At 29.7% G+C, this 14,676-nt stretch overlaps 1 protein-coding gene across 3 annotated transcripts in view; it reads left to right on the plus strand.

Annotated features, from left to right (window-relative positions):
* The window catches only part of dennd6a (DENN/MADD domain containing 6A), a 41,371-nt gene extending 30,223 nt beyond the window's left edge, over window positions 1-11,148 (plus strand). For 2 of the 3 annotated variants that reach the window (XM_068224150.2, XM_068224151.2), the window contains 9 exons: window positions 1,329-1,424; window positions 4,249-4,343; window positions 6,246-6,311; window positions 6,434-6,498; window positions 6,595-6,684; window positions 8,064-8,117; window positions 8,199-8,308; window positions 8,725-8,902; window positions 9,270-11,148. In XM_068224150.2, the coding sequence (XP_068080251.1) occupies window positions 1,329-1,424; window positions 4,249-4,343; window positions 6,246-6,311; window positions 6,434-6,498; window positions 6,595-6,684; window positions 8,064-8,117; window positions 8,199-8,308; window positions 8,725-8,902; window positions 9,270-9,401 (886 nt within the window). In that variant the 3' untranslated portion in view covers window positions 9,402-11,148. 3 annotated transcript variants of the gene reach the window in all.
* Window positions 11,149-14,676: the final 3,528 nt, after the last annotated feature.

The following is a 14,676-nucleotide window of genomic DNA, read 5'->3' on the forward strand; positions in this document are numbered from 1 at the left end:
CATTATCAATCAATACCCGTTTTAAATTAATCCAATATAATTGGGTAATGAGAACATAAATAACACCAGAAATGTTAAATAAATTTAATAGAAATATTCTGGACATTTGTGGAAAATGTTTGACTTACAAGGGCACACTGTTCCATTGTGTTTGGCAATGTGAGCACTTGCAATTCTTTTGGAAAGAAATAATTGGTGTAATCTCTAAAACTATTGGTAAAGAAATCCCTGTTTGCCCAAAAATCTGTATCCTTGGTCTTTTCCCACCTGCCTTATCGCTGAAGTCATATGAACAGAAGTTTATAAATCTGTGTCTATTACATGCGAAGCGCCTGATTGCCATTCACTGGAAAAGTACTCATGCTCCATCTTTGTCACTCTGGATTAAGGAAATGTCTTCCTGTATAGCAATGGAAAGGTTGACTTATTCAATCAAACAAAAAATGCACATATTCTACAAGATTTGGGACTTCTTCCTTCATTTTTTAAATAACAGTGGACTGACTGTTTAGTAATCCCAAACAATGTGACTGTTAAAATACACTGTGTTTGTAATGACTAACTTGAATATACTTTCACTGGAATGTATATGTTGAAATGTCAATGTTTTAATGGTATTTATTTTTTATATATTTTTAATTTTTAACAAAATTGCCCTTTTTATTTTTATCTTTAAGTTTATTTTAGTTAATCTTTATTTTCTATTTATTTGTTTTTGTATTACTTTCCTCGCATGAGAATGCATTTTTTTATTTTTTTATTTTATTTATTTTTATTCTATTCCTTTCTTTTTTTAATTTTTAATTTTTATTTTGAACGTCGGGATGGGGCGGGAGTTCTTTGATTGGTATTTGGTTACTAATACAGTAAGAATGTATCACACCTTTCTGAAACAATAAAAGTGTTAAAAAAAACAAAACAAAAAAAAAAATCATATTTGAGTTGTATCTTCATTTTGTCCATATATGTCTGGGCTTTTTATTTTTCTATTAGGACTGCACAAAATTTCCTCTTCTGTTGAACAAGATATTTTGATGAATGCTGGAAATGCAGCCGTTGGCAGCTGTAGTAGCAATAAAGAATACTGAAATGCAGTCAATGGCTATTTTTTTCCCTTTGTGTTCAACAGAAGAAAGAAACTCCAGTTTGGCAATTTTTATTTTTGGGTATAATTTCCCCTTAAAAAATTAGAGGACTTGTCTTAAATCAAAAGCTAGTAAAATGCTGACTTCTAGAGGGCTTATTTAATGCTGGTTAAAGATGTAAGATTAGTCTAACAACTCATAATAATAATAATAATAATAATAATAATCTGTGTTTGTTTGCAGTTGTATCTCTCCTCTACGATACTGCAGTGACTTCCGGCCGTATTTCACTATTCATGACAGTGAGTTTAAGGAATACACCACGCGAACACAAGCTCCGTAAGTAAACACTAAAAGCTTTCACATGCAAGAAGATCTGTATATTTTCAATATATACATACATACATGCATACATACACAGTGCTCAGCATATATAAGTACACCCAGTTTGAAAATGAATATTTTACTTCATTTCTCAGTGAATATAGGTAATATATTATTAGTGCATTTGAACAAAACTGATTCATTAAATAGATATATTTATTAAAATGATATTTTAGTCATCAATCATCTTTAGAAATGGAAAGATAATACAATTCAATTCATGCAAGATGTTGCAAAAATAAATTGCAAGCTACAACATTTCAACTAAATGTTTCTCTTGAATTTTGTTATTTTTTGAACATATATTTAATATTTTTCTCTAACATATAAATTTGGTCTATTAATTTTTGAACCATTATTGTATTTTTTTTGTTAGATTAGCTCCAGAATTGGTTTCAGTACTGACTAATCTAATGTATATGCACAAATGTCATATTGTAAAGCAGCCTATAGAAAATATTCATTTAAATAAGGGATTTGTGGGGGGTGTGCTCGTATATGCTGAGCACTGTATATATAATTATTTTTTTTAATTGAATTATTTTTATTTTTTAAATGATTTAAATATTATTAAATATGTATATATTTTTATATTATTTTGGTTGGTAAGTATTTTACTCAATTGTTTTAATAATATTTTTTAGTGCTGGGACAAAACAAATGCGATTAATCGCATCCACAATAAAAGTTTGTTTTGATATAATTTATGTGTGTATAGTGTGTATATTTATTATGTATATATAAATACACACACACACACACATGCATATATTTGAGAAAATGTTCATTTACATTTTGATCATATATATTTTATTATTGTTTTGTTTCTGTCTTGAAATTGTTTTGTTTCTGTCACAAATACAGTATTTACAATTATTGTAGATTAGTATTTAATATACTGAGTTAAATATTGAATTCTGCCTCTACTTTTTATTCTAATATCGATTAATATTTACCATAGTATTTATCATTGTTTTTATTGTTAATTCATTTTTAGATTTCTAGATTTTTTAAGTTTTTTTAATGTACATGAAATGAAAATATCCATGATTTTTTTTTTAGTTTCTAAAGAACTTTGAGTTACAGCTGTGTATGAAATGGGACTCTACGATATTGTAAACTGACATTGCAATATTTTATTTTCCTGCGATACACATTGCGATTATTGAGTATAATTTTAACAGATGAAGTGAATTGCTTTATTTGAAAAGAATTAATAATTCAGGACAGGGGTGTCCAAACTCGGTCTTAGAGAGTTGGTGTCCTGCTGAGTTTAGCTCCAACTTCAACACACCTGCCCGGAGGTTTCTATTATATCTAGTAAGAGCTTGATTAGCTGGTTCGGGTGTGTTTTATTAGGGTTGAAGCTAAACTCTCCAAGACACCGGCCTTCCTGGACAGAGTTCTGACAATTTTGGATGATGATGATGATGATAATAGGACGATTTTGTAGTGGAGTGCATCAGCATTAAATGTAATAAACCAAATCACAAGCAATGTCAAATACAGTAAATCAAAGTTAGGCAAACAAATTGAATAATTAAACGTAAATTAAATAGCAGTAAACTCTTCATTGCATATATATACTGCACATTAAAACAATAATGTTACTTAAAGTCACTAAAATTTTATTTCCTTTGACTGAATGCTTTAAATCGAACGCAGCAGCACGAGTGGTCTTTAATGAACCTAAAAGAGCACATGTCACTCCGCTGCTCATCCGTTTGCACTGGCTGCCAGTTGCTGCTTGCATCAAATTCAAAGCTCTGATGTTTGCTTAAAAAGCGACTTCTGGCTTTGCTCCTTCTTATCTGCTCTCACTTCTGCAGATTTATGTGCCCTCCAGAAACTTGAGTTCTGTGAATGAACGTCGCCTCGTGGTTCCATCCCAAAGAGGGAAGAAATCACTTTCCCGAACTCTCGCATTCAATCTGCCCAGTTGGCAGAGTCACTCACTGTCTTCAAGAAACGACTAAAAACTCAACTATTTAGTCTCCACTACCCTTCCTAATCTGCAATTGCCTCTCTGGATATACCACTAAATGTATTACAAAAAAAAAAGACCAATGTTTTGCTTTTTACACTTTACATACCTGAATCTTGCCTACAGCACTTATTCATTGTTGCTCTTTTAGTTGTGTAAATTGCTTCCTTGTCCTCATTTGTAAGTCGCTTTGGATAAAAGCAACTGCTAAATGACTAAATGTAAACGTAAATGGGCTTGAAATGCATACTAGGCATTAAACGCATACAAATAATACAATTTTGTGGTTACCTTATGGTTAAACTTTGTAATTACTCCACAATGATGTGTGTTTTTAATGCCTACTAAGCTATAATTCTGATTCGACATTGCAGATCTTGCAATGTGACTATTGTGGATGCACACACTGCTATATCAATGCCAAAAGCCAGATATTGTGCAGCGCTAGTAATGAATAGAAATATGAACATAAATGTAATGATTAAAATTACCTTAACTACTATGTTGTTAATATTTTTAAAACTCTGTACATTGTATAATATAACAGCATGCATCAATACTGTAGTATAGTGGATATTTATAAAAGAACAGTGTGTATTGTCTGTGAGTGTGTGTGTGTAAACGTGTTTCTCATTGTTTTGACCTACAAACGTGGTGTGTAATTGAATCTGGATGGCGGTATGATAGACGAGCTGTTGTTCTGCGTTCGGATCGATGCAGGAGTGTATTTCTGGAGCTCAGACAGGAAGTGTTTGCTCTGTTTAACCGTATATGGTGTCTGTGTTTCTGCTGCAGGCCTTCAGTCATTTTAGGCGTCACAAACCCATTCTTCGCCAAAACTCTTCAGCACTGGCCGCACATCATCCGCATCGGAGATATGAAGACAGCAGGTGCTTCTTTTCGATTGCATTATGCTTAGTAAATGTTGAACTGATTAATAAATGCTGTACATGTTTTATTTGTACTTAATTTATGTTAGTAAATGCATCAACCTATTAAAGCTTATTGTAAAGTGTGACGATTAGGTTTCATTTACAGCTAAAAACTAAATTATTAGCAAGCAGGTACTCGTGACATGTTTTATGTTGTGTTAGTGTTTCCTTTAGGTTTTATTTTTGTTTTTTAATTTACAGTTTAAGACGAAATAGTAAAATCTTTTGCAAATATTTGCAAAAATAAGTGATGTTTATCAGCTGTCTAAGACATATTTAAATATAATAATTTTAATAAATACAATTTCTAATAACTAGTTTATTTTGTCTTTGCTATGATGACAATACGGGCCACGCGGTGGCTTGGTGGTTAGCACTGCTGCCTCACAGCATGAATGTTGTTGGTTTGAATTACAGCTGGGCCAATTGGCGTTTCTGTGTGGAGTTTGCATGTTCGACCCCGTGTTGGCGTGGGTTTCCTCCAAGTGCTCTGGTTGCCCCCACAGTCCAAACATATGCGCTATAGGGGAATTGGTGAACTAAATTAGCCATAGTGTATGAGTGTGTGTGTGTGTGAATGTGTGTGTATGGGTGTTTTCCAGTACTGGGTTGCGGCTGGTGGGGCATCCGCTGTGTAAAACATATGCTGTATAAGATGACGGTTCATTCCGTTGTGGCAAGCCCCTATGACTAAAAGAACTAAGCTGAAGGAAAATGAATTAATGATGACAATACATAATAGTTATTTTGCAAGATACTAGTGTTCAACTTTAGATAAAGATTAAATTAATCAGGCAAGATATTGGACTTCAGGGATTGTCTTCTGAATCAAATAAGTCGCCTAAAAAATCTAATGTTTTTGACCTTTTATTGTTTATTCCAGCCAACTTAAAAGAAATAAGACTATAAGAAAAATATAATAGGAAATACTTTGAAATACATACTCATTCTGTTAAACATCGCTTAAAAAATACTAGAAAAAAATTTGATGTTTTTAAAATTGTGTATGTATATATATATATATATATATATATATATATATATATATATATATATATATATATATATATATATATATATATATATTAATATCGCTGAAGTCAGAATTATTAGCCCCCCTTTGAATTTTTTTTCTATTTTAAATATTTCCCAAATTCTGTTTAACAGAGTAAGGATATTTTCACAGTATGTCTGTTAATATTTTATCTTCTAGGGAAGGTCTTATTATGTTTTATTTCGGTTAACCTAATTAATCTAGTTAAGCCTTTAAATGTCACTTTAAGCTGTATAGAAGTGTCTTAAATTATCTAGTCAAATATTAATTACTGTCATCAGCATTACTGTTAAACAGTTATTAAAAATGAATTATTAAAACTATTATGTTTAGAAATGTGCTGAAAAAAAATCTTCTCTCCATTAGACAAAAATTGTGTGAAAAATTGCGTGCGTGCGTGCATGTGTGTGTGTGTGTGTGTATATATAATTATTTTATTAAATATTAACTTTTTATTTGTATTTATTATTATTATACTTTTGTTTTTGATTCAAGGTCTTACTAAATTTTATTTTTTAAATTGACCAGTTGTGGTTTTTTTAATTCGAGTAGAACTTGAATTAATCAGTTAATCAGAGCATTAAATACTGATTATCTGCATGTGTAATTAAATATAAAATGGACATTTTTCATAATTTTATAAGTAACACATCATTGACATTCATGCAGTGTTATGACTTCTATTCATATATTATTAATATAATTATTTAGTTTATTATTTTTTATTATTATTATTACCATTCATATATTTTTGTTATTATTATTATTATTATAATTATTATTATCATCATCATTATTATTTAAAGGAGAGATGGCCAAACAAATGAAAGTGAAGAAACTCAAAAATCTGAAGACTTTGGACTCGAAACCTGGTGAGGCTTGAATATGATCTTCATTTGACTTTAAATAAGAGCCTCTTACTCTACTTTTCCAAAAGCAAATAAATGAAACTGTGCATTACCTAAAGCACTAATGATGTCTGGTGTGCTCGCAGGTGTTTACACTGCATATAAACCCTTCCTGAACAAAGACGAGGACATTATCAAGCAGCTCCAGAAGGTGAGTGTCTCTTGTTCTGCTGTTTTTTTTTATTTTTTTCACTGCTCAATCCTTCAAGTACATGCCTTCATTCAGTGTTTCTGTCTTTAACATCAGGGAGTTCAGCAGAAGCGTCCTTCAGCGGCCCAGAATGCAATCCTGCGTCGATATTTCCTGGAGCTTACGCAGAGTTTCATCATTCCTCTGGTCGGATTGCTTTTTTGCATATATTAAAATTAATGGCATCAGGCTGTTTCAACATGCTAATATACAGTTGAGGGCAAAATTATTTGCCCTCCTGTGCAATATTATTCTTTTTCAAATATTTCTCAAGTGATGTTTAATGGAGCAAGCACATTTTCACAGTATTTCCTCTATATTTTTTCTTCTGGAGAAAGTCGTATTTGTTTTTATTTCGGCTAGAATTTAAAATGAAAAACGTTTAAACCCATTTTAAGGTCAGTATTATTAGCCCCCTTAAGCAATAATTGTTTTGGATTGTCTACAGAACAAACCACTGTTATACAATGACTTGCATAATTACCCTAATTTTACCCTAATTACCCTAGTTAAGCCTTTAAATGTGACTTTAAGCTGTATAGAAGTGTCTTGAAGAATATCTAGTCTAATATTATTTACTGTCATCATAACAAAGATAAAATAAAGCAGTTATTAGTTATTAAACTATCATGTTTAGAAATGTGTTCTTCTTACCATTTAAAATAAATTAAGGGGAAAATATTAAAGAAATAAAATTTAACAGAAGAGCTAATAATTTTGATTTATTAAAAAAAAAAAAAAAAAAAAAAATATATATATATATATATATATATACAGAGAGAGAGAGAGAGAGAGAGAGAGAAATTATTACAAATAAAAGCATTAGATGGGAGGAAAAGTGAGCTGAAATGTTATTTTGGGTAGTTGAGGAAACAAATAAGCTGAAAAAAAATAAATTACTAAAATAAAAGAATAGAAATGTTTTAAAAATGCATTAAACTCACCTAAAACTGAATTAAAAAGAGAAAATAACTATAAGTTACAATGAAGACTGGAATAATAGGGGCTGGCTATAGATATGTTTAATCATATTGTGAAGGTATACAGCTATGAAAAACAAATAGCCCCACTTAAAATGTCTTTGTTTCTCTTTATTTATTTTGTTTATGAAGGTCTGATTCTGTCTCACATAAGAAATACTTTATAGCAGTTGTTCAGAATAAAATAAATAACAAATATATTTTATGTGACTGAAAATTAGGGTCAGTCACTGAATATTAATTTACATTTTAAATGAAAACATTGGTATGGTTTTGTCTAAAATTATTAGAAAACAACATCTGTATTATTTAATGCAAAAACTGCTTTACATCTTTTTTTTTTCTTTTTTTTTTTTTTACAGTTTTTAAAGAAACGTCATAAGTAGTTTACAAAAAAAAAAGATTTTCTAAAAACCTATAACTATACATTTTAAATTCAAGGAAACACTGGTTTAAAATAATGTCAAAATAACACTGGTACAAAAGGTTAAATGCATGTGATATAATGTGCAAGCATAGATAATATTGTCTGTTTTTTTTTAATAGGAGCGATATGTGGCCAGTCTAATGCCGCTACAGAAGAGCATCTCTCCATGGAAAGTAAGAATGATCTTTCGTCATTTTCCAGATCTTTTCATTTAAGATGATTCTTTAAAAAACACAAATGTCTTTATTTCCCAGAGTCCTCCACAGCTGCGGCCGTTCAACCAGGACGAGTTCATGAAAACCCTGGAGAAAGCTGGACCTCAGCTCACATCCAGACTCAAAGGAGACTGGATCGGCCTCTACAGGTACACAATTGCAGATATAAATTATTATTATTATTATTATTATTTTATTTATGTGATGTACAGTGCTCAGCATATACGAGTTCACCCATCTCTCTTTTAAATTATTATTTTCTATTATGCTTTACAATATTATATTTGTGCATATACATTAGATTAGTCAGTACTGAACCCAAACCTGGAGCTAATTTAACAAAATAGCTCATGATAACGCTCCAAAAAAGAGTACATCCATTAAATGCACATTTTAATATGAGCAAAAATCAAGAGAAACCATAAAAAAAATTATCAAATTTTGTTGAAATTTTGTAGTGTGTACAAAATGTTGTACACAAAACTAAACATCAGCTTGTGTTTTAAAGTTATTTCTCTTTAAACTTCTGATAAACAAATGCATCTTCTGTTCTGTCCTCCCGCAGGCAGTTCCTGAGGTCTCCAAACTTTGACGGCTGGTTCAGAAACCGCAGGAAGGAGATGCTGCAGAAGCTGGAGGCTCTTCACCTGGAGGCTCTGTGTGAAGAAGACCTGACACTGCGCATTCAGAAACACACAGAGGTGGAGACTGTCGACCTGGTGCTCAAACTCAAGGAGAAACTGGTCAGTACTGCATCATTCCTGATGGCTTTCTGTCTGAATGAACACTGTTAAGGTGCCTACAGTCTTAAAGGGGACCTATTATACAAAAAAAAGTTTTAGAAGTGGTTTAAACACAGTTGTGTGGCAGCAGTGTGTGAATATAACCAGCCTCTAATGGTAACGGTTGATTTATTACGTTGTTTATAATCAGACTAGTCTGCAGAAACAGTTCGGTTGACGTTCTCCCTTTGTACGTGTCATCAGAGGGGGAAAGCCCCGCCCACTAGCCAATGAGAAGAAGGGGGCGGGGCATGTCAGACACTAGAGAGGCTTTTTATTGGTCAGAAAATTTGAAGTAAGAAATAACTCTTGATCACTGTGTCCTCAGACTCAGGCAGAGAAAGATCAGCTTCCCGTCAAAGCAGGAACTTTGGCCAAACTGCAGGCACACATCGACACTATCATCCTGACTCTTCCAGAAGACCTGCAGGGGATCTTACACAAACCGCCCAGCCCCTGACCATAAACACACACTCTTCTGATGGAGACGACAAGTGCACTTGATGCTGCAGGTCTGGACCATGCTGGCGGTGCCGAAAACAACACTGGATGTGGGTTTCGGACACACACACACACACACACACACACACACACACTCTCAGCTCACATGCTGGAAGACGTCTCGCTGTGTGAGATCAACATTCCCCTTGGTGTAAACATGTGGGCGGAGTCAGGAATGACAGATCTGCATATGTAAATGCCTGCGCTGTGACATCACGTCTGGAGTAAGAACCTCACATCTGCTTTACTGGATTTGAGTCTCTTGAAAACATTTCCAGGTCACATTTAACATTTATTATTTTACAAACTGACATTGTTTTGATTGTTTACATTCATTTGCATAATAATAATATTAAATAACAGCAGAAATATTTATATTAATATCTACATATTATTAGAAATGTTATAATACTACCTACACCTGCATTCAATATTACCATTGAATTTAATGATCTTTGTATGAATACATGCAGTTACAGTAATAAAATAGTGTTTTTGTGGTAATAATTGTTGCATAATCATATAATATAAGAGCAAAAACATTCAAATATTGCATTAGTTATCAGCATTATCATTGTGTAAATACTTACTCGATTAAAAACTACTTTTCCATGATATTAATTATTGAAAATGATATTTCTTGGCGTTGTGGTAATAAAGACCAGGTGAAATATGATCATAGTGTAGTCATATTATTAATAATATTCTATGTAATATGTAATTTGTTTATATTGAATGCATATTTAAAACATCACCTGATCATTTACCTGATTTTTACTGTAAAATAAATGCAGGATTTTATTATATAAATATTTTAAATGTTCCTATTTAAAGTATTACTTTGTTTTTGCTCCTATCATACAGCATATTATAATGCAATAATGAAAACATCCATTAATAACTGAACTCATATTTATTTTCTAATGCAAACCTGGAAATGTTTTGATGAGATTCACCGTTCTAGTGTATTTTGGATCAAATTAATAGATGTGATTATTGCAATAACTGGCAGATTTCACTCTTAAAGGAGTCCTCTTTAACAGAACACTACCAACCTATAAACCCTGACACTGGAGTGAGTTTATTTCAGCTCTGCAAGGTCAGTAGCACATAATTATTAATATTATCATTATCTCCACTGCACAGTGACTTGTGTTTCTCAAAATGAAGGAAAACCCAACTAACACCAGTGCAGATTTACTTGCATTATCAATTCACCGGTGACCACAAAAGGGAAAAAGAGCATTAGTTTTTTTCCTTCATCGCAATCATATCCAGCAGAGATTTGATCTTCCTTCTACTTTTTAAAATTATCATTATTATTATTTTCTAAATGTAATAAAAAAGGTAATTGCAGTTTCTCACCAAAAAAAAACATTGCTGAGAAATGCCAAAGCTACATTTTTTTTCTTGTAATTCCCAGTTTAACTCTTAATTTCCCAATTTTGCAGTTCAGTTTCCTCAATATTGTCTCTTTTTTATTATTATTTAAACAATTGATGCTTTTTTTTCTTGCAATTTAAAAGTTATATCTAACAGTTTTCATTTATCCAGCAGTCATATTCAGCAGAGATTTGGTCTTCCATCTACTTTTTTAAATGATTAACATATTAAACTAAATACTGTTATATATTTACTATTATATTACTAAATATTATTAAAAAAAACAAAAGAAGGCAATTGCGATTTCTAATTTTAAAAGAAAATCCTGAGAAAAAGAGAGAAATGCAATGCAATGCAAATTTTTTCTTAAACCTCCGAGTTTACAATTCACAATTTACCAATTTTGCAGTTTAGAATTCTTTGCAATTTGTGCATTTTTATTTTCTTGCAATTCAAATCTTATATTTCACAATTTATCAAGCAATCATATCCAGCAGAGATTAGGCCTTCCATCTACTTTTTTTATTATTAATATTTATTACTAAATATAATAAAAAACAAAAAAGGTAATTGTGATTTTTCTCAAAAAAAAAAAAAATAATAAGATGAGAAAAAAAAAGATTAAAAAAAGTGCTGTAAAATGCGAAAGCTGTTTTTTTCTTGTAATTCCAAGCTTACAACTCAGTTACAAGCTTACAACCCAGAATTGCTGCTTATTACGACTATTTTTTGTTTGCAATTCTCACTGTATTTTTTCTTGCAATTCAAACTTTGTCTTACAATTTTGCATTCATCCGGCAATTGTATGGAATCATATCCAGCGAGATTTGGCCTTCCATCAACTTTTTAAAATTATTATTATTTTCTAAATTTAATAAAACAAATAAGGTAATTGCAATCTCTCACAAATAAAAACTTTGCTGAGAGAAAAAAGTAAAATATTTCTGAAAAATGCTAAAGCAACATTTTTTTGTAAACTCACAATTTTCCAGTTCAGTTTTTTTTTTGCAGTTAAAATTTTATATCTCACAATTTTAAATTATCCAGCAACCATATATTAAGCAAAGATTTGATGTATATGTATATATATATATATATATATATATATATATATATATATATATATATATGTATATATATATATATATATATATATATATATATATATATATATATATATATATATATATATATACATATACATACATATAATACAAAAATAATAATAATAATAAATTTATTTTTATTTTTATTTTTCTAAATATAACAAAAAATAGGGGGATAGTGATTTACCACAAAAAGATTGCTGAAAAAAGAGAGAAAGATATGGCTGGAAAAATGCAAAAGCTTTTTTTTTTTGTAATTTTAAGTTTACTCCCAGTTTCCCAATTTTGCATTTCAGAAATGTTGTGACTATTTTTTGCAATTTTTTGCAATTGCTGATTTTTTTCCTCTTGCAATGCAAATGTTATACCTCACAATTTTGTATTTTGATTTGTGAAATATGAATTTAGCATTTTTCTCTCACGATTCTTCCATATTCAGCAGTTGTGCCCTTTTCCCCCCTTAGTTTTGCGACTACAGTGTTTTAACTGTTGTGAGTCAGACTCATACCTCCTCACTGTATGCACACAATTTTGAGAGACTTGCAGGTTTAACTCGGCACATTTAAAAAACTATTTTCATATTTTGCCATTCTGACTTTTGTTTATTGTTATTGTGCAATTCACAGAAAGACAAATATGAAAATATGTGAGAAATCAAATCTAAATTGCAAGAAAAACAAGTTTTAATTGTAAAATATGGTCGGCATTGTGTTTATTTATTTTTGCAATTCAAGTTTACATTTAACAACTGTTTTGTAGCCTCAATTTTGGCTTTAATTCCCTCAGAATTCCAATAGTGAAGTTCAAACATATTTTAGAGACACAAACTTTAATTTCTAAAAGAAAAAAGCAATATCTAAATATAAAGTCAGATATATTATTAAATTAGCAATTACCTTTTTTTGTGGCTGAAAATAAGCTTTGCTTCACAAAAACACACACTGTCATCAGAACATAATACTGGTTTGTATAATTATCACATTATGCAAATTCGGTTTATATTTACACTCACTTTCTCGAGCTACAGCGGTGAATACCATGTGTTTTGCGGTTTCTTTGTGCCTTTCATTTTCTGATTGATTGGATTTTGAATGTTTTCCATCTCCTTTAGGACCAAGTGTTGAGTTTTGGGTGTAAAGTCGGGTTGAAGTGTGTTACATGATTGTTGGACCTTCTATCACTTGCACTTTATCTGTCGAATGTCTCGAGCAACAAAACGCAAACGTTTCATTTCTCCTCAAAATGTTCATAATCATGAGTTCTATTCAGTGCTTGAGCTTATTTCATCATGTGAACGTCTTAAATGCATGATGGGTCTTTAAAGATGGGGGAAAAATCACTACCAAATGTCTTGCCTATAGTCTGCATTTATTTAGTCAAAGTATATATATATATATATATATAATTACAGTAATTTATTCTTGTCATGTCAAAGCTGATCAATACCACCATTGCTCCAGTCACACAATCCTTCAGAAATCATTTTAATATTTTGCTTTGCTTTTCAATAAACATGTATTATTATTTTTGATGTATTTTTATTTTATTATTATTATTATTATTTTTAACATAATTATTATTATCATCAATATCATTGTTTTAATTTTTTTCATAATAATAATAATATTCATTATCATAGTAATTATTATCATTATCAATTTTTTTATGATAATGATAATATTTATCAGAATATTATTTTTTATCAGAATCATTATTATTATCAATCTCATGTTTAATTTATTATAATTATTATTAGTATCATTGTTTTTGCTATTATTATTTTTATGATTATTATTATCGATATTTTATTTTTATTTTTTATCATAATTATTATTTTTATTATCATTATTATTTATTAATATCATATTTGTTAATGCATAATAATAATTATTATTAAGATCAATATTGTTGTTTTTATTTTCATAGTCTTATTTTTATTATCATATCTATATTGTCAATATTGTTGTTAATTTTAGTATATTAATCATTATTATTATTGTTATTGATGTGTTTTATTATAATAATAACAATAATATTAATTATTATTAACATAATTGTTATTATCAATGTCATTGTTTTATTTTTTTCTCATAATCATCATTATTATTATTAATCTCATATTTGTTAATTTATTATCATTATCAATATCATTGTTATTGTTATGATCAATAATAATAATAATAATAATAATAATAATAAATAATGATAGCAATAATAATTGTACTGTCATTTTTTATCATAATAATTTTTATTATCATAAATGTTATTAATATCATACTAGTTAATTTATTATCATAATCATTTTTATTATCAATATTATTATTGTTGGTTTTCATTATTATCATCATCATCATTAACATTTATTTATTGTTTTTTCAGGGTTCTCTGATGATTAGAAAGATCCAAAGATCAGCATTTATACGAAATACACAGCTTTTTTAACATTAAACACTATTCAAAATCTTTTTTATTTTTTTTTAGGTAGAAACTAAATTACATAAATTAATACTTTAATTTAGCAGGTTTTATTTCCTTATTTTTTTTTTCTATTCATCAAAAAATCTCATTTTTTACACAGAAAATAAATGATTTCTGAAGTAATGATGCTAAAAACCCCAGAAATAAAAGAAACTTTAAAATATGTTTAAATATAAAGCAGTTCTTTTAAGTAATATAAACATTTCCAAATTTTGCTTTGAATCAAATAAATGCATGACAAAACTGTAATACGGTAAAACTCTTGAC

This window comes from Danio rerio, chromosome 11 (assembly GCF_049306965.1).
Source record: "Danio rerio strain Tuebingen ecotype United States chromosome 11, GRCz12tu, whole genome shotgun sequence".
NCBI classification, from domain to species: Eukaryota; Metazoa; Chordata; class Actinopteri; order Cypriniformes; family Danionidae; genus Danio; species Danio rerio.